Below are 22107 nucleotides of genomic sequence, written 5' to 3' on the forward strand. Positions count from 1 at the left end.
ATCTCGCAGCTCCGACGACCAATCGAGCTCAAATTTTCACAGGTTTGTTATTTTATGCATATGTTGAGATGCAGCAAGTGAGAACACTGGTCTGTGACATTTACCAATAGTGTCCACTGGCTTTAAGCTTGCAAGAGTTGATAACTTGAATCACTGCTGATTCGTCGGTAAATGCACTTATTATACCGGTCAAAATATGCACGCCAATGTTTGTCCGTAGAACTTGATGTTTAAATCACCACAAAGACGTTTCGGCCAATACTATAGTTCTACGAGATACTGCGTGTATTTCTTGTAGGATTTAGTACGTTCTTTCATTTACTTGTTTTACTTCAACAACACTTCAACAATTGAAAACAAAACATTTCAAGACCGCCAAAACGTTATTTTCAAAAATGCTAGGCGCATTAATGTTGCTTGTTATACGGCTCTGCGCTGTTCACATTGTCAGCGCCCTCTTTGCTTTCACAATCAGATCACGTTTCTACGTACTGGTCCCTTTGCCCTTAGCCGTGAGGAAAAGGGTATAATATAGGCCCATGTGTTGGCTTTATATGTTTACAAATGAACGTCGAGTTTAACTGCAAATCTCCAGATGAATGCTGACGCATGCCATTTGAAAGCATGCTAGGTCAAAGATGGTCATGGACGAGGGTTTATAGACCTTACAGACGGTGTGGCCATCTTGATTTTAATCAATTTCAACTCATTGTTAACTCAACTGGGGCTGGACGAAATAATAGTCTGGTGCCATGTTTGCGCAATGAATGTTAACATGGAAACAGGGAACATGGCCAAGATGGTGACAGTGTGATAAAGGTCTATGACAGATCCATGGCGCAAATAACGCGGTTCGAAGTGTGACGTCAGATTATCGGGCTAGTTTTCATTTTCATTTTCATTAATTTCATAATAAAAAAAACTGGCAGCACGAAGCTGAATAATGTGGCATTACAAGGTAAAAATATTGATACAAATTGCAGAGAAAAAAATACATCAAATTGCACCACCACGGGGTACATAGGAACATTATAAAATAAGACGACAATGAATATAAATACATGTATAAGATAAACCACTAAAAGACACTAAAAATGCACGTTTAAACGTAGCCCGAACGTCTGACGTCACACTTTGAGGCTCGTGATTAACGCAAGATACCAGTCTATAAAACCCGGATGTTGTCGGTTGTGCCCTTGACTTCGCAATTTATTTCATACGAAGATTCGCAGCCCGTATACAGTGAATTCAATACGCTACGATGTACCAAATACGATATTGAATACGCTGCATCACCTCGGGCCAAACAAGACACAGATATGGAAAGTTTACGTTACTATGAAGTTTGTACTGCTACAAGATATTTTTCTGCCTAAAAATTCCCTCTAATAAAGTCATATTCGGATTTTAATAAAATGTTTCGTGGAAAAAAATGAATAAAATCATGGTGAAAATGTTGTGTAATTGTTCACTCTTTTCTCTGACTTACACAAAGTATTTTACGCAAATTTCTCTCAGATTTGTTATTACATGTTTTGTATAATAATGGTTGATTACACATCATATTTTGTCAGGTGCACCAATGCAGACCTATACCTTATATTGTTGTTCGTTTACTTAGTTGAAATTCAGTGTGTGATGGTATGGTAAAAGAAATATGCTCCCTACAATGGCAATTAGGCTGTTCACACCCTCGCTTTGGTCTGTACCAGCCTCGCATTCGCCTCAATGACTTCCATGGTAGCTACACCGCCAATGATGATGCTGAGTTAATATTTACAACTTCTCTTGTTATCTCATGGTTGTCTAATCCCCCCACTAAAAATCAGACGAAATCTGATACCACAAGTGTACATAGCGGATCTGACATTTACCAATGGTTTGCCCAGTGACATGGTTACTATGGATTGAGTCAATGGCACGTTGACAGGCAAAGTAAAGTTGGCTGGTTAGAAAATAAAATGCAATGGATTTTTTTAAATTTATTTTTTTATAAGTTTACAATTACTTCTAGATATAATTTCAGATTTCGACTTGATTTATTGATCACAAAGGCATACAATTAACACTTCATGACATTGAAAGTTCACAAGTCTTTAGTATTCTCACTTGGTGTATCTCAACGTATGCATCAAATAAACAAACCTGTGGGAATTTCGACTCAATTGGTTGTAGAAGTTATTGCTTTGAGATGCCTTGAATTCAGCTACGTTATCTTTTTCAATTCACTTTTTGCTTAGATATTAAGTACGTCTTTCTAAAAAACTACGTGTAAGAAGAAGTTGTTTCTCGAAATGTTTTATGCTATAACAGCTGTCCATCGTTACCAAGTAAGTGCTAAAAATTATCAATAGGGTTCAGTGTTTTTAAAGTGAATAACTGGATATTCACGTTGCTGTCATGATATGCGTCGTAATTACATAAAGCATATTTACAGGGATTATGTCAATAAAAAGGCGCCGTAAGTTAACTTAGGAAAACTTGAGTGGTCCTCAAATCTGTGTAAATTACACCCCGTATATCATACCGAACTTACCCAGTTAGAGGTGCGGCCTGCTGAAAAGATCTAAGCAAACGAACCCCTATTTTCGTAGTTAACTTTAGACCTTTGCCCTCTGTGTTTTATAGAATAGTCCCATGAATTAGTAAAGCACCCTGCCGGACCCTGCATGCAGTACATTTTTTAGGGAGGGCCTTATCTATTACTGAAACCTTAAGCTGATATTGGGATACCAAGGGGCAAGCCATTCGGTCTTAGTCGTTCATTGTGAGTGGTGTGCTCATCTTCCGTCGGAAGCGTATGGTTTGCCAAAAGACCGGGAGCTTGTCAATTTCACCGCGTTTACACGATGGCTTTGGCCGGGGGGTGCCGGCTTATACACGGCCTCTTGTTCTTGTGGACCACGGTGTCTTTTATCTCCGTAACGGATGGATGGTAGGTTTCTTGAATTAACTCGTTAAATTTTTGTATTGGACTTGAACCACGATTAGCTTGACTATGTTACCGCTACTAAGTTAGTTTATTTATAAACGCTGAGTGGCTGAGACCTACATAAGCGTTTATCACATCTATTCGGTTTTCCACGATGTATTTCGTAAGTTCTTTATCCAGCAGTAAACTGGAATTCAGAATAAAATGTATTGGGTATTGTTTGGAAAGCATATCTACTCTATAAATACTCTAGGGGCCATCAGTTTCTATTAAATCATCACCTAACAAAGACATTATAAGTAATGCTGCTTTACATTTTACTTTCCTCTGCTGTTTTCTTTAATTTCTTTTTGATAATTTATTATATAATTTTCAAAAATATACTATTCAAAACGTTGAGACCAAACTGACTCGTTTTAGAGCCAACACTCTCCTTGATTTTATATTACATGGCTACATCCGCAAGTTTCCTATTGCTTATAGTTTATTTTTATGATTCACACCATGCAAAGCTTCATACTTGTATACTTAGTTATTTGTTAGTGACGTCCCCCATGGTTTTGTCAAATCTTAATGCTACTCTCACACTTCGGCGAATATTTTGCGAATAAGAATGCTAGAAATTCGCGATGAATTCGCGCAAAAGTTGCGATTTGATCGTGAATATGCCCTCAGTCATCCTTAAACCTCTCCTTGCCAATATCTTACGCATAATACGTACGCTTTTAATACCAACAGTACCAATGGCTTACCAATGGCTTACCATGCTTACGCAAATCGACGGCAAATTACCGTCTTCACAACGTTCGCTGAATGTACGGAAGCGCTTCGTATTGCCGCTCTCACAGAATGGCGAATGGAAGGACATATTTGACATGAATATTTGAACTGCGCGTAGAATTCGTCCAAAATGGCGGTTGGATAGTGAATATTTTCGTATCGGTCTCACCCCTCGATCGTCCTCGGTCTGCCCTCTCCTTACCAATATCTCACGAGTATATTACGAATGCTTACCAACGCTTGCCATTGCCTTTACGAAGTTTGCCAACGCTTACGCACGCTTTACCAACGTTACCAATGTTTACGAAAATCACGCCGAATGACCGTCTTCGCAACATTCGCTGAAACTATCAAACCGGTTTGTAAATTGAGCGATCGACGTAAGGAGGTGGGGAATAATTTGTGAACGTTCCGAATGTATTACCAACGCTTACGAAGACACGGCGAATGCTGCGAAGTTTGAGCGATGTCAAATATGTCCTTCCGATAGCATATTCGCTAGCATATTCGCCGTGTGAGAGCAACATAAAGTGACCGATCTTCGTAAGGAGGTGGAGAATGACTTGTGACCGTAGTGAATTTGTGGCGAATGTTGCGAAGTTTGGGCGATTGTTAAATATTTCCGTTCGTAAGCACATCGCTAGCATATTCTCCTTAGTGTGAGAGTAGCATAATCGAGCAGAGAACATCATCGGCCTGTCACACATAATTATAATATGCCTCGTGGTGACCTCCTCCTCCCCCCCCCATTTTAGACACGCCCAATCATTGGGTAAAATGTTTCCTTATGTCGGTCGTCACTGAGACTATTCCAAAGGTCTGCCCAACCGATATGGGTAGTATTACAGATTCAAAGACCAAGTCTTATGATGACATTCCCATCGAAAGCTCAATACTCATTTCAGTAGTTATTAATTTCTCAAAAACTACAGCACCTCAGCAAGTAATATTTTCAGGGAAGCTATCTACTATCAGTATCTTCACACTGTGTAAGTTTAGTGTAAAGCTGTGGTCATTTTGTTTTTTTTGTCCAACAAAAAGTACATAGACCCTTTAAGCAAATATTGTTGAATAAGCAGGTCCGATCATTTTGATTCGGGGCTATTAAAGTAGGCCTTTAATTTTTCCACCATGTTTTAGCCCTTTCTGGTCCATATAAAGTGATTGCAATTTGTCTGATCAAATCTGTCGTAGTGATATTGTTTTCTTCTATTTTCTTTACAATTGTTTTCTTCTTGCAATTTCACATTAATGTTTACCTTAACGCCTTTCTTAATTCCTACACTCTTTCAATACACAGTATCATTGGTGAATTAATGCGACCTATCGATTGACATTATTATTATTATACATCCCTTTATTAAGTTTTTAATTATTATGAGAAAACAAAAAACAATAAGTATATAATAATAACTCAGCTCAACCTCGACAAGGAACATTTTTCCCAGAAAATATCCCTGCAAAAGTAGACTATAACCAACGGTAGGCCTATCTCAAAAGCCAGATCTTCAAAGTGACACTTCAAGTGACGAACACTCAAGTTATACCCATCAATACCTACAGTACAATCTGCACATCATACATCCGATGAACCCATCACAATTTACTCAAGTGACATACCTTAAATTTATACCCACAGATACCCATTTTCAGATGAGTCTGCACCCCTTCCACCCTGTGAACCTTTGATATTTACCCAGTGCAATATCCGTGGGAGGATCATAAGTGCTCTGTCAATACCCCCACTTACTTGGGTGACAATAACCCTTTTGTTGGTTGTTGGTAATAAATACATACCTTCATACCTTTCTTGTTAAATATTGCTTTATATTGTTCCATACAACACGCACTTTGCATACAACACGTCCTCAACGCGGTATTTTGTTAAAGGCACCCGATACCTTTGGTAGTTGTCAAAGACCCGTCTTTTCACATGGTGTATATATCTCAACATATGCATAAAATAAGAAATCTGTGAAAAATGTGAACTCAATTAGTCGTCTCAGTTGCGTAAGAACAATGTAAGAACAAACGCCATCGTCGCACAAGTTGTGTGTTTTCAGATGCCTGAATTCGAGACCTCAGGCTGAGCTCTCGAATTCAATTAATATACTTTAGTGAGAAATTACTTCTTAATCAAAAACTACTTTCTTTTTTATTTTTTTTACAAAGTATGGTTATGTTAACAAATAATATATTTTGAGTAATTACTATAGTACCCATGGCCTTTAAGCGTATCATTCAATACGATATAATCAGTAATAGTAATCTGTCAATGAATACGTTGACATATTAAAATTGGATATGACTGAGACTGATTTACATTCACGGCTATGTTATCACTTTACAATAGTTGATCAATCGTTGTCAGATCTGATGGGTGGCATTCTTCTTCAAACATACCATGCTCTAAAGGGTGTGCCCATACACTTGAAGTTGCAAACAACAATGTGCACATTTATGCACATAACATGGTAGTAAAGATGGTTATAATGTCCTTGTTATGTTTGCCTCGGTCGCTATGTTTTTTTAGCAGAGAGCTACACACTGTTTACAGACAGAGGACACTATTGGTAACTGTCAAAGACCAGTCTTCTCACTTGGTGTGTCTCAACATAATGCATAAAATAACAAACCTGTGAAAATTTGAGCTCAATCGGTCGTCGAGTTTGCGAGATAATAATGAAAGAAAAACACCCTTGTCGCACGAAGTTGTGTGCTTTCTGATGCTTGATTTCGAGACCTCAAATTCTAAACTTGAGGTATCGAAATCAAATTCGTCTAAAATTACTTCTTTCTCGAAAACTGCGTCACTTCAGAGGGAGCTGTTTCTCACAATGTATTATACCATCAACCTCTCCTCATATCGTAATCAAGAAAGGTTTTATGATGATAATTACTTTGAGTAATTACCAATACCTGTCCACTGCCTTTAATAGCTTTGATCTCGTGAGAACAAAACAGGACTGACCAAAGCGAAACATCCCCACTATTTTTGGTGACTTCGACGGCATATCTGAGTTTAAAGACAGGTTAATTTCATTAATAAAACACTTTTATATATATATAGCGCAAAATGCTCTCAGGCTCTTTACAACAAGAAAGCTATAACATTAAGACACTGGACACATTTGGTAATTGTCAAAGACCAGTCTTCTCTAAATCCAATTCATTTTGTGGAACATTACTTCTTTCTCAAAAAGTTACTTCAGAGGGAGTGCCTTTAAAGCACCAACATGTAAAATCGTGAAAAAATATACTGTATAGCGCAATGTTAGGTGACATAAAGTACGGACATTGCATTTAATGTTGCTATTAAGAAAAACAGCGCCAAAATAACCCTTTTCAGTGTTTTATTCTTTGCATTATATTCGGAAAACAAAATAATAAACTGTTGTCCAACTCATATCTAAGTTTGTGAGCCACTCTTAACCTCATTTTGTTCTTCTGCCTACTAAATTTGTGAATAAAACTGATTTGATTTTTTTTTTCAGGACTCATTGGCACTATCCGAGCTACACGGAATCTTTTAATGAAGGTAAAATTACTTGTTTTTTCCCGTTAAGTTAAACATTTCATACTATATATAAAAATATTACCCCAATACACCATCACCGTCATATCTTCCCTCTATCCCAACCCCCAATTGGTTGTTGTTGTTGTTTTTTTGTTTTTTTTTTTGTTTTTTACAATTATAATTATATTATATACAAATAAACATTATTAATTTTTAATATAATTAATTTTCCCGACCAATATTTTCAGTAACAACTTATTATGTTTTATACAAGAATCAACATTTGATGAATTTCTCCTACTCGAACTTGAGATTTAGCTATTAATGCATTCGCTTAGGTGGGGAGAAAGAAACAAAAGTCATGTATTAAATGATGTTGCTCAATGCTCAGTAATCCTGGTGCCCAGAAGGGAAATTTTAATCCGTTTTTAGTGTTTGCTATCAAGAGATAAATACATGTAATTCCGGATTAGCGCTTGTTGATATTACGCAAGGGGATCCGGGTAAATCACCCCAGACCTCTGCCTCGCCCCCTCTATAGAAGGGTGGCATAATTATGACGTCATTGACCACCATTTTTGATGACACGTGCATGAGTGCAAGGCTATGGTTGGCTGAAAGTTGTGGAATTGTCGTATAGCCGAGCTGCGGTTAAGAGCACTGCATTCAAACTCTGAAGTTTCTGATCAGCAGAGTGTGGGTTCGAATCCCCAGCCGTGACACTTGTGTTATTAAGCAAGACACTGAACCATTGCTTCGTCCTTCGGATGGGACGTAAAGCCGTTGGTCCCGTGTATTGTGTAACGCACTTTAAACAAAAACCAGTGTACTTTTCGAAAAGAGAAGGGTTCGCCCGCTCTTCCAGCTGTCAGGCTTCTGAATGCCCCGCCGTAGCACCTTGTAAATTACGACATTAGGTGTTATGTGTGTTTGGTTTTCGCAGTTTGTTACTGATATACCAATATGTAGGACCTATAGCCGGGTTAGGGTGAAGTAACTTTACCAACAAAGCTAGACGACAAACTGATAGCATTTGAATCTATAACCTCAATGTTTTTAGTTATTCATGTCCTCACTAGGTAAATGATTTGCATTCGAACCCAAGACTTCCGGGTTTACGTGAAACTGCTCTCTGCCAACAAAGCCAGACGACAGATCAACAAATTAGTTATAATCTGTACCTGTAAACTTACGAAACATCTTCTTCTTTTTTAATCCGTTTAATATTGACTGCAAATAAAATCACATCGATTACTTGACAACCCGGTATCTCGAGCCATCCACTGACATCAATCTTAAAAGTTATCTACCGACGACATACCCGGACCATGCGCCTTAAAAATGGCGATAACAATGACGTATTTTCCGGTTGTTTTTTTGACGTCACAGACAGATGTTCTTGACGTATGTTCGTTCTTATCGGCTGGTTTTATGGCAAACATGGTATGCGTATAAATAAAGGATTTTTTTTGTCATGACCACGACGAAAATAATCAATGACCCAAGGCTAAAACACTTAACAATATTTAGCAGTTGATTACGTCGTCAATATATACATACGCAAAATAAAAAGCGATTAATTTCCGGATAAATTAGTAAAATTTTATTAGGGCTGCCATTATTTGGATACAATTTTGGTCAGTCAAGTATCAGTTACTCGAGTCTTACGAAGGCCCTCGCAACAACAATTCAAAAACAATGTGTCAGTCACTCTTTTTATTCCAAAGAGAGAGTAGAATTTGTGTTTCCTCTAGACCCAGGAACTTTGAGAGGGGGGGGGGGTTGTCAGATATAAAACAAAGAGTACACTAAATCCTTGGAAAATCCCGTGGAAAACAGCCTAGCGAGGACTTACCCCACAGCCAGGCAATGGCCACGGGATTCGGTAGCACGTTTCGAGAACACACCCCGGGTTTTTGATGATATCGAAGTCTCATTTAAAGGCAGTGGACACTATTGGTAATTACTCAAAATAATTATTAGCATAAAACCTTTCTTGGGGACGAGTAATGGGGAGAGGTTGATGGTATAAAACATTGTGAGAAACAGCTCCCTCTGAAGTGCCATAGTTTTGGAGAAAGAAGTAATTTTCCACGAATTTGATTTCGAGACCTCAAGTTAAGAACTTCTCGAAATCAACCATCTAAACGCACACAACTTGGTGTGACAAGGGTGTTTTCTTCTTTCATTATTATCTTGCAACTTTGATAACCGATTGAGCTCAAATTTTCACAGGTTTGTTATTTTATGCATATGTTGAGATACACCAACAGTGAAGGCTAGTTTTTGACAATTACCAATAGTGTCCACTGCCTTTAACGCACGATCTACCAAACAAGGTACTCAAGGCGTTGAGTATATAACAACACTTTTAGAAAGATAGGTTATTGCAGTGATGAATTCCGAGAACCAATTATTTCTCACTTCATAGGGGTTTACAAGGTGCTAAGGCCCATGAAGCAGCCACAACCAAGAACACCGGGCGAATCCCTTCTGTTTTCGATAAGTGTACTGGGTTATTTTACATTCGTTTCACTGTCATGGGACCACGGCTTGACGTCCCATTCAAAGGACGAACCAATATTTAAGTGTCTGGCTGGGCACAAGTGTCATGGCTGGGAATTCGAACCGACACTCTGCTGCAGATCAGAAACACCAGAGTTTGAATTCGGTGCCCTTAACCGCTCGGCCATGACACCTTACCACTTACCCCTATTCCAGAGTATGCCCATTTGCCGGGGAAGATCAGGGGTACGATCCAAGTGTGAAAGGATCGGCTGCTAGCATGCGAATGCCCCCGGGAAATAGACTGTTGGGCCGGGGAGGAAGCTCAGTTCCCCACCAACTGGCCGAGAAGATGCGGTCCCGAAAAACACATTTTAACGATTTGCCCCAAATCTTGTGATTCACGCGGTAAAATTTGAATGTATCATTATTTCGTAAAAAATGAAATTAACTTAAACGTTTTGCTTAACGGAGCCTTTCTTACTATATCGCAGGATTCGCAGCTTAATAACTTAGGACGTAAAACATTCTAAAAAGAATAATAATACAAAGCATCAGAACTAGTTGAAAATACCCCGCAAGTTTGCAGAAAACGGGAGCTCTAAAAAAACGTTCAATTTAAACGCATCTTCTTCGATTAGATTCGAAAGGTGTCAACTTGTGGCGTCGGGCAACGGTTTATAATAATTTCAAGTAGAGGATCATTAAAAGATTCACGATCCATTATTTCAATCTTTGTTTCAGCTGAAGACATGAAGAGGGATGTAATCCAACCAGTGTATAGAAGGAGCGCCCACCTTGGTGGAGAGAATGACGATCATCATCATCGATATAGGAGAGACACTCTCCCCATCAGCTACAGAAGCTTGGGTAAGTTACTCGTATACTCAAACTAGAATCACACCCCGCACAAACGAAAACAGGAACATGTCTTATATCGTGCCCCCCCCCCCCACCCCTACTCATTGTTTGTTAAGAAGCTTGGGTATGTTAGTCCACGAGAAGGGAACCCGAACCGTGACATTGAGTACAACTAACATTTTGTTGTTGCTGAAATGAGTCCACCACCGTGTCCCTTTTAAGAATAATGATGCATGCCCGCAGCAGGGTTGAGCATTTTTTTATTTTTTTTTGCAAAACTTCATATTATTTCCCATAGTTTTAATGGAAACGCTCATCAAAATGTCATTTATTATTTTGATAATGGACAGAACTCAATGTTACATTTTTTCTCGACAAGGTTTACTCTCAGGTATTAAACCAGATTTGTATTAATGTATGTAGACATTTCAGACATGCAACAAATCTATAATAAGCCAGAATCCCACCCGCAGAAACGAAGAAAAAAATTATGGTGTTCCTCCGTTACCTTCTCTTGTTTCTTCTTCATTTTTCTTTTATATTAAGAAAATAATAAGGAGCCGTTGCACAAACTGCTTTACAAAACGAAACGTAAGCTTATTGTGATAAGAATTATGTTTAAAATTGTATTGCCCTCCGCGTCAAACATAAATTAAGGGTTGGGTTAGCACATTGGAACAGAGCAATTATTGGTTAAAAACAATAAAATAAAAGTACACACATGGTGTTAATAATTATATTTATATAAAAAAAACGGTCAGAGTCGTCGAAACGTTATTGGGCCACATTTATTTATGCAATCATATTCTTTTTCTTCCAACATAAGATAATTTCGTGATTTGTTTTCGGATTTCTCAATTTAAGACAATAATAAGTATTGTCTTAAATTGAGAAATCCGAAAACAAGTCACGAAATCTTATGTTGGATATTCGATGGTGGCCAGTGCAATTATTGCACTGGCCACCATCGTTGGTGAACAATTAATAGAAACGCGCACGCGTGTGACGCGCTGTGCACAACTCCCAGCAAATTATATCTCTTCGTTTACCTCACCATTTGGGGTGACCGTTTCGGAATGGGGGGGGGGGGGGGGCATTTTGACGTCATGGTTTCTAGTGCAACACTTAAGTGCTGTATTTGGGTAGGCCAACTGCATTTCTGGCAGTTCTACACGGACAATGCTTTTCCCAATCGTCTGCAAGTTGGTAAACAAACTTTGACGTCATCATCACTAAAGTCTATTGTTGAACGAGATTGGGAAAAAAACAAGCCATGTCGTTGCTATAGAGAACATAAAAAACGACCACGAATGACGTCACATGTTGAGTTTTTGTTAACTGTCCGGAACTTTGGTCGAGAAAAGGGACACTTTAATTCGTAATTCATGCTAACCTGCGGGTACAACAGTTATTTTAATAATTCTCTTCTTTGTTGGGGGAGTATTGACATTTAAAAGAGCCGGTTTGGTCTCACCGTTTCCATAAAGTTTACTCTACTCTTCTTCATGAAAAACAAATCCGAAAGCTCTTTAGACGTCCAAGTTTTTCCGATAGCAAGTTTAAAAAGCTGTTACACTAAATAACTCTTGGCAAGGTGGGTCGGTAGGCCATAAGTCCTGTGAGATGATTCGGTTAAAGTTGAGCTGTGGTTGACTGGAACCTGCGTTTGTCAATTATTGGTTGCATACTTGGCCTGTTATTATTTTATTTATCATCGATAGACACTTGAAATAATGCGTGGGTGCAATATCATGCAGAGCACGCGTGATTGAAGCTTAGGCATGCAAGTTGCGCTGGCCATTGCCCCACTTATCTTTGAAGTTGCGCTTGTCAGCTATTTTGGTTTAGGTCTATAGGGTCTGCTGTAAATGTTTTATGATGTTTTTATTTTATGCTATCTTTTCTTGATAACTCCTTTTTAGATCTATGTTTATGGGTGATTTGACGTAACGGATCTCATATTATTTGTAGTCAAAACGTCACACGCGCGTCTGGTGTAGAGCTACTGCACGATCAAGGTTTTCCACAAGTTGACGTCACCGGTTGCATTGCTAACTCGCTGCAAATACCTTTGGAGTCTTTTTTTAGCCCCTTCCCTTCACACGAGAGCAAATTTAGCAAGGGTCCCTTGCTGATACTTCGTGTGTGAAAAGGACAAGAAACGTTTTCTGCTATACAAGTTCTCTTGTATACAAGTTCTCTTGTAAAATCTTCTTAAACATTACAACCATGCTAAAAATTAAGCAAGGGACCCCAGTTAATTGGTGTCGTGTGACCAGCGCTTTAGAAACGTTCAAGGCCTACTTTTTTCCCCGATGCAAAATTTAACATCTATTAACATCTTTTATACATGTAGCTAATTATTTATGGTGCAACCATTGAGGAAATTTCTTCCTCCACCATGGTGCAACTTACCGGGCTTCATCTGGTTGGGAGCCGAAAGTTTGTGTGGCTGTTAGGCTAAGCTGCGGAAGTAAACAATGATTTGGAATTTCATTTTCCCGGCGGAAAACTAGCCTGTATTCAAGGCACATGCGGCGGTGGCTTTGGCAGGTACATCAGGGCTAAAGCTGGTGGGATGGGAAGAGTGTGCGTCTTTCAAACTTATGTAGCGCCCTCAAGTGGTTTATTCATCATGGTATAGTATCCTTTCTCGATGTGTACAGTCTCGATATTCATTGAAGAATGTAAACAAGAACCTATCTATAATGTTAAAAGTTGTGAAAAGTTGTGAAAAGTATGGCAGTCTCGTTGAAATCATGATTAGAAATGCTGTCAGAGAGTTACTCTGTAACTTGTAAGTTGATTCAGAAACAGGAAACATCCTAACAATAACATTACAATTAGTTGCGATAAGTATAACATGTACAAAATTATAACGTACATGTAACTAACCCTCCTGCCGACGGCGTAGCTGGCGATCGCATTACCTAACAACAATAAAAATAACATGACAGTGACTGCTTTTGTGTCACTGTCAATAATTGTGTGGCCAAGGCTAGCTGAATCTACTTCTAGAAACGAGTATAATAACAAGGCTTCCCCCGCGAGCCTCATCATAGTTAACCATAGGGAACTAATATTTAAATTTTGGGCCTCCTTAACGCTATACGTTCTTAAAATTCAGCGTGGATAGGTGAAAGTGTTACGACCATTGACATGGCGTTTAAGCCTAGCCATCAATCAATAACTAATTTACTATTCTAAAGTTTCCATTGCGTACTATTAGTATTACTACACAACCAAAACTTTCCACGTACACTCAATATACATTCATAATGCTGGTGTTGTCTTTTTTGATCAGTTTTTAGATTAAAAAAACATCTTCATAAAATGCAATTGTCTGCTAGGTACTCACTCACTGTTGTTTTTCTGTCGCATTTCTCTCATACAAATATTGGTTTAATGCTATGTATGATTATGAATTGCACAAATCAATAAGTTTTGATTTGAACAGTAAGTAACTAGACGACAATATTGGTTCTAGTCATTGTGAAATCAGCAGTTAGCTTGGGGATTCGAACCCCCAACCTTGTTTGCAAATGCATGTCCTGCGGTCTAGCCACTTGACCATGGCTTGTGTTAATTCTGCTTGACATTTCTTTGCTTAGCAAGCAGTTGTTGTAGTTGCGATGACGTAACCCTCCTCCCAACCACCAGTGGGTTGCAACATTGTAAACTTAATAAAAATAATAATGTAATTTTGCCTGGCAACCAGTTTCTGCTTCAAACAAAACTGTTTTGTGCTTAGCAAGTTTTTGTGCTTACAGGCTTTATGTAGTGTACTGTATCAGATCACAGGTAAAAAAATTTCCCCTTTTTCCTCATACAGCAATATCAGATCAACCTGGAAACCCAATAGCTCCCCACTGTTCAGCGTGGTCGCAGTCCCACTTCAAAACATTCGATGGTAAAATCTACAACTTCCACGGTGCGTGTCGTTACACCCTCGCCATGGACTGTACATCGTTCACCTTCCGCGTCTCAATCCAAAACGACTTTGAGTGTTTCAACCCGGGATCGGGCAACGTGTGCAACAGAACTGTGGTCATCCTAAACGGCGATGCTACAACACCGGTCTACCTACGCCCAGGGCTCGTTGTCGGACACGGGTCGTCGAGCCTCGATCTACCGACAACCTTAGATGGTCTTGTGATTGAGAGGGTCGGAGACAGCATCATGGTGACTAGCGGTCTAGGGTATAAGGTTGTTTTTGATGGAGACGAAGCACTGACGGTTTACATCACATCGGATGATCTGAGACAGCATACATGCGGACTGTGTGGAGTGTACAATGATAACCCTGATGATGAGTTCAAGGGACCTGGTGGCAGGACTTATGACAATGCCTATGACTTTGGTCTGTCATGGAAAGAAGGTATTGTAATTTACTTATAAAGAGGAGATAACTTAATTTTAAATTTGTTTAATGGATCACTGTATATTAGGCCTACATTGGGCTTACTGTTTACCATACTGAGGCTGGTGACAGTTCTGTAGCACGACTTGAGACTGTTCTGTAGAGTGTCCTGTAGACACAAGACTGTTCTGTGTAGACATGTCATGTGAATGTTCTGTATACCTAAGAGAGTGACCTTTTAAAGCAAAAGCAGTGGTCAGATTTTGGGTTGAGGTGGAAGGGGATACATTTTTAGTTAAAGGATTAGCTATCAACAAATCTAATCTTATTTTGGTTTGACCAAATATACACCAATGTTTGTTTAGCACTGTATACCTACTCAAAACTTTCCCAAGCTCTGTGAACAAAAGATCACAGGCAAATTACTCGGGTGGGATTTCAACCCATGACCTTTGCTATTCTAGAGCAGTGTCTTGCTGACTAGACAACTGAGATTACCTAGTAGCTATAGGCAATGCAAATACCCAGACCATCTATTCAATTTCTCGTTTTCTTATGACATTCAGACGAGGATTGTGATGATGTGCCAGCGCCTACAACCCTCTGCACTCAGATCTTCATCCCGCCTCATCTCGTTCACTTCTACAAAGACTTTATTGACCATGGCCACTTTGTCAAGGCTACCTGTAAAGCACTAGAAGATGATGCTCGTTTTACAAGTTGTCACTCGGTAAGTTTTTACTCCATCTACGTAGCGAGTTGTCAGAGCCACCTTGGGTTGAAATATGCTGGAGAAGATTGTCCCGATCTTGACACTTGTGTCCCTGAGCAAGACACTCAACTATTATCTGCTTCTCTCCACCCAGGGGTAAATGGGTACCTTCGAGGGCAGAGATGGTTCTTGTGATTGATTTAGCTCAGTAGTGCATGTTTGTTGCACAGGCTGTATACTCCCACTAGAGCTGAGATGGTTTAAGGAATTATTTAAGTGGCTCAGTGACAAGTAGATACACTCATGGATGGTGTTACCGCAAACCAATTGGTACCTCACCATGCAATGCCTCAAATCCCATTTAAGTGCTATCTACACGCTAGGCCCCAACCCTTAGATATTTACAATGTGTTACAAGATTGATCTTAACTGCTAATCAAACAAAGTTGCTAAGTAAAGTGTGATATCATAAAAAGTCAAACCACTGACAATTTGTGTCAGGTAATGCTGACAATTTGTTCTTACAATAACTGTTATTGCTTTGTGAAATCAAGCCCTGGTCTACCCCACCATACACAAACCATGCAATGGAATGTTTGAATTGGTTTTCAATACACAAAACTCGTAATGAAATATTCACATTGTTTGTAATTTATTTTCACTCCTAGGTCATTGATGTGACACCATACATAACGGCCTGTCAGAGAGACATGTGTAACTGTATGAACGGACAGGAGGAGTGTTCCTGTAACAGTATGACCGCGTACGCCCAAGAATGCTCACATAATGGCGTCACACTTGACTGGAGATCAAATGAGTTATGCCGTAAGTAATAATACTGTGTTAATGCTATTTCCTTTCTTTAAAATATCTACTTTAACACTGGCCAGAGTCCAGTTGTCTAATCAATGGGCAACAAGTCATTCGGCAACCTGGTGTTTTCCAAGCACATTTTTTTCTAAAACTTACTACTTATTTTTAATTCGTTAGCTGTTTAATTTGAGTTCCAAAGCATCTTGCAAGTCCAACTTAACAGTTTTTCACTGTTTTCTTGTGAGTCCGATGATCTAGTGTGTTATCTCAGAAATTAGTGCCGATACTGATCTTAGAAGTTTTACCATTCCTTTTTGAGATACGTTGGAGGCCCTATTTCCCGGTGGAGACCCTATAGGAGAATGCTATAGGAGATAGGAGTGCACTGTTTGGTGTATAGGTCTACAGGCAAAGTTACCCAAATCTGTTAGTGTAACTTGTCTCCACTTTATCTCAAAACGTCTTAATAATGTCAACACGTTTGAAAATCTTTCCGTTCGTCCTCTTTAGCCTGGACTTGCTTAGCCAACATCGTCTGTCATTCCAATGTAAATCTGTGGGCTTTTGTGTTGTACAAACCCTTTAAAATCTGTCCATACTTCTTCTTTGCATTTAAAGCCTGGACATGCTCAGCGGACACCGTCTATCATTCCTGCGGTACAACCTGCACCCAGATGTGTGGCTCAGCAGTAGGTGACTGTGAAGAAGAGAGATCTGTGGGGTGTATCGAAGGCTGCCAGTGTCCCTCTGACCGCTACCTTAACAGCGATGGTCACTGCGTTAAAGAAGACGACTGTCCCTGTGTTAGCAATGGGGTCGAGTACGAGACAGGATCAACAATATCCGACGGATGCAATCAGTGGTAAAGTTTCTCAGATTTAGTTTTACATCAGGGTTCGATTTCACAAAGCAATAAAATCCATCGCAAGACTAATTGTCAGTATCGCCATAGTGGTTTGTATTGTGACATGACACTTACTTAGCAACTACGATTGATTTGCTATGAAGGTCAATCTTAGCTCTTTTTGAAATCGGTCCAAGGCTTGAAATCCCATCTTTTTTTTTTAGAAACACAGCTATACATTAAAAGGGATGTTATTGGCCCTATGACCAGGGCACTAATGTAAAGCGCATTGTTGCAGTTATTGTGAAATGCACCATACAAGAATTTGTTATTATTATTATTATTATTATTATTATTTTTATTATTATTTTTATTATACTTTTGTTGTCTATAAAGGGCTCATCTAGATTGTAATAATAATAATAATTTTGCAAAACCATTGTGTTTCCCAGACTACTATTATTACACCCTCTGATAAAGTTTAATAAACTCTGTATTTGTCATTTTTTACTCCTAGCACTTGTGATGGTGGAAAATGGACATGCACAGATAAAGTATGCGAGAGTAAGTATTTAATTCATGCGTTAAGTTAGCACCAGTTATGCTGCGGGATGTGTGATAAAGTAAAACAAAACAAAAAATTGCTTCTTTTTTATAACATTGATTACTTTGATTGAAGCTGTTTGCTGGGCCACTGGTGCCCCACAATGCAAGGTGTTGTGTGTACAAGACAGGTGCTGTTGGGTGTGTAATTAAATAAAGTAATAAACATTACTTGTTCATTTAACATTGATGAATTACTTTGATTAAAGCTGTGTGCTGGGCTACTGGTGACCCACACTACAAGACGTTCGATGACAAACGCTACGACTTCATGGGCGAGTGCGCGTACCACCTCATCAAAGACTGCTGGAACGACGTGGACACATTTGAAGTCATCGCTGAGAACGCCCCGTGTCATCACCACGGCGCAACGTGCACCAATAAAATAACGGTGAGAAACAACGAAGAGTACGTCACGCTGTTTAAGAACCACCGCGTTGCGGCCAACGGTGAGGATGTTGATACACTGCCATACGTTGGGAATGGAATCATGGTGGATAAGCCGACCTCATTGATCACAGTGGTAAGTTAATAGTTTGTCTTTTTGGTATTCTCACCTTATTCCAAGTTGCATTATTCACTCTGAAAAAGACGCCGTCAACTCACCCATCTAAATGTGTGTAATCACATCGCATGACCCACCAGCATTCACTGTGCGTAATTTGTGTATCACATCGCATGACGCCAGTACAACTACTGTGCGCAGGTCATTCCCACTCATAACACTCTCCCATGCAAGTACTCCTGTTTACTTCTAAGATAAACAATTTTCTTTATTGATTGATAAAGGTCTCCCTCGGCAATGGTTTGGTCGTCCGTTGGGATGGAAACAGCCGTGTAGAGGTTGTTGCTCCCCCAACAAAGTTTAACAGAACTTGCGGCTTGTGTGGAACATTCAACAAGCACCAAGCCGATGACTTCATGACGCCCGAGGGTTAGTTTAACTTATGCGAATAACAAATTTAGTAACTTTGATTAAAATTTCAATAACTTGGATTAAAGTTTCACTAACTTTGATTAAAATTTGTGTAACTTGGATGAAAATTTGATTATCTTGGATTCAAGTTTGACTAGCGCGGATTAAAATTGAACTAACTTTGATTACAACTTGACTTTCCTGGATTCAAACTTGACTAGCTTGGATTAAAATTTGTCTAACTTGGATGACAATTTGATTATCCTGGATTAAAGTTTGACTAGCTCGGATTAAAATTTGTATTAAAATTCTGTTTAGCTTGGATAATGTTTGACCAACTCGGATTAAGGTTTGAATAACTTGGATTCAATTACTGAAGGTCAAAGCAGGGATCAATTTCAATTAATGTTTTATTTTTATTTTTTATTATCGAAGGCGAGAGAGTTAGCTCTCCCATAGTTTTTGGGAACAGTTGGAAAGCCTCCTTCCCGGGGGATACCTGTCCCGATCTACCCCCCATTGAGGAACCACAGGATGTGTGCGCCATGTTCTCACAGAGACAAATCATCGCTAATGAGCAGTGCTCCAAGCTATACAATGAACCGGTTTTTCAAGGTGAGTCAGTGTTGATAAAAGTAATAATAATAATGATAATAATAATAATAATAATAATGATAGTAATAATAATAATAATAATAATAATAATAATAATAATAAAGATGTGTAATGCCCACATATCCACCCTGCTGGTTGTGTACTCTTCCCTTCTCATGTCACTAGTAATGAGACTATACATGTAGGTACATGAACTAAGGCCTCCCCAATCAAACATTTCACATTGTTTTTCAATTAGAACCAAGCCATTAAATTACCGTTAAATTGTTGCGACTATTCCAACTACAGCTTGTCACAGAGTTCTGGACCCAGCTCCATACGTAGAGGATTGCCGTTATGATGTGTGTAAAGGCAACGGACACGATGACAACTGTCCTATGTTCAGCCAGTACGCCTCCGACTGTAGACAAAAGGGTGTTGTACTAAAGGATTGGAGGAAGTCTATTTCAGAATGTGGTATGTAGTTTTTTTTTTAATCTACATGTTTACAAGGGCATGAAAACTTGGGACTTCTTCTACACGTTATATTGTATACATGATGGGTTACACAAAATGAACTTGAATAGGAACTTATTTCCAGAAATGTATGTGGTTTGACAATAATGTATGTTTTGACTGTTGCAGATATCACGTGTGACTTTGATGGCATGTCCTATTCAGAGTGTGCGCCCTCTTGTGGCGCATCCTGCCAATCCATTCATGCGATTGCTAACGGTGCCACCTGTCGCGATGTTTGCGTTGAGGGATGCCACTGTGATAACGGCAAGGTGCTTGGGCCTGGGGGAAACTGCATCCCTGAATCCCAGTGTCCGTGTGAGAACAATCATGAATGGTTTGCAAATGGCGAGCTCATCGACGAGGGTTGTGGGACATGGTGAGTATTTTTTGCTCTTCAGCCTAGGCGTTTAAAAAAAAACTTATTAGATATTACTAATGTAACAAGTCCGGTTGGACCTTACAAGGTGAGGGCTACACTTTCGGACTGTTGGCCTTGAACTTCACTCTTGAAGGGCCACATCAATTTCTTTCTGACAGGGGGCACCTCACCTATGAGGAAAATGTAAATTTGTACAGGAACCTTGCACAGGGCACCACAGTGAAAAGCACAGGGCACCACGGCAATTGCTATGGGTGCTTAGGGTTATTTCGAGGCCTGGACCCATATCCGATTTGGACTGTTGACCCTAATTAAGTTACCAGGGACACTTTGCCACCTACTTCTAGAGCTGAAACAGGGTTTATCCCCTTCACAGTCCAGAAGGATTTAGGCATGGGCATCATCATAGGAATTATGCAATACCTTCATAACTTTTTATGAAACAAGCAAAGTTGTCATTTTTAGTAGTTTCATCATGGGGATAAAGAATATTCAGTTTGGTTTTACCCATATACACCAATGTTAGCACTGTAGACTCTGTGAAAAAAAATTACAGTAATTTTACTCGGTGGGGTTTGAACCCCCGACCGTTGCAATTCTAGGGCAGTTTCGTACCAACTAGACTTCTGAGATTGCCCAGTAGCTAATCCTATTTTTTAGCAGCGGGTACTGCAACAATTTAATTGATATAATAGATGTTAAATTTGCATTGGGGATAAAGAATATTATTTTTTTTTTCTTTTTCGGTGTATTGGTAAAGAACCAAATTAAAAATTTAATTGATGTTAAACTTGCATCGGGATAAAGAATATTAATTTTGGATTTACCTATATACTTCAATGTGTGTTAGCACTGTATACTTAGTTCTGTCATTTTCACTTAACCACTTCTCACTGCAGCTCCTGTACCAGTGGTACCTGGCAGTGTGATGATGTCACCTGCCCGCCAATCACCTGCCCACCACACCAGTTCTACAGTGAGTGTTCCCTCCCTCTTGCCTGCCAGCCGACATGCAAGAACTTCCACAACCCTCCCCCGTTTAACGGTGAATGCCAACCTGCCTGTGAGTGTGACACAAACGCTGGATATGTGTTACACGACGGCGTCTGTACGGCCATCGCTGAGTGTCCGTGCTACTACAAAGGAGAAGTATATGCCCCTCATGAGGAAGTGAAATGCGGGTGTGAAGTTTGGTAAGCGGACGAATTAAATTATTAATATTGGTGGCGTCAGGGCTCGCCCTTAACACTAGCCCGGCATACATTGTCTGGTAAAAACTGCTACAGACTAGTTAACACAACCTCTCAACTTGCCCTGTTGGCTACTATAAACTGTGCTATCCACTTTATCAGAGCCGCTCTAAACACTAGCCTGGCGTACATTGCCTAGTAAACACTGCTACAGACTATTAAACACCACCTCTCAACTTGCCAAGTGGGCTACTATAAACTGTGCAAACGACTTGTTTAAAATGCGCATATTTCTTAAGAAGATTAAGATGTGAAATATGCATTTTTTAAATGTGATAATTTATTGTAGTTTGTTTGAGTATAACTTTATTTGCCTTTTACACTGGTTGTGATTGCTACCAATAATGCATCAGAAAGATACATTTATGACAATACATGTACATGTTTAAAATCTAAAACTAAAATTTCCTTGGAAGTTAAACTCAGAGTTTATGACCCCCGGTTGGCTACTTAAAAAAGCAAACTTTACAAGTTGTTTTCTGCCCGTAACGTTCTGTTTATTAAATTATTAAATCTCTTTTT

General features: G+C 39.3%; 1 protein-coding gene across 1 annotated transcript in view; it reads left to right on the forward strand.

The window, feature by feature from the left end:
* The first annotated feature begins 13325 nt into the window (after positions 1-13325).
* LOC117300897 (mucin-5AC-like) overlaps positions 13326-22107 on the forward strand; it is a 29406-nt gene continuing 20624 nt past the window's right edge. Inside the window, exons 1-12 of the mRNA XM_033784758.1 lie at positions 13326-13392; positions 14428-14973; positions 15522-15685; positions 16336-16492; positions 17099-17342; positions 17842-17888; positions 18137-18450; positions 18717-18861; positions 19279-19458; positions 19747-19914; positions 20083-20332; positions 21235-21528. Coding sequence (XP_033640649.1) covers positions 13365-13392; positions 14428-14973; positions 15522-15685; positions 16336-16492; positions 17099-17342; positions 17842-17888; positions 18137-18450; positions 18717-18861; positions 19279-19458; positions 19747-19914; positions 20083-20332; positions 21235-21528 — 2537 coding nt within the window. The 5' untranslated portion in view covers positions 13326-13364. The remainder of the gene's footprint in view (positions 13393-14427; positions 14974-15521; positions 15686-16335; positions 16493-17098; positions 17343-17841; positions 17889-18136; positions 18451-18716; positions 18862-19278; positions 19459-19746; positions 19915-20082; positions 20333-21234; positions 21529-22107) is intronic.

Source organism: Asterias rubens, chromosome 16 (assembly GCF_902459465.1).
Source record: "Asterias rubens chromosome 16, eAstRub1.3, whole genome shotgun sequence".
Classification (NCBI taxonomy): Eukaryota; Metazoa; Echinodermata; class Asteroidea; order Forcipulatida; family Asteriidae; genus Asterias; species Asterias rubens.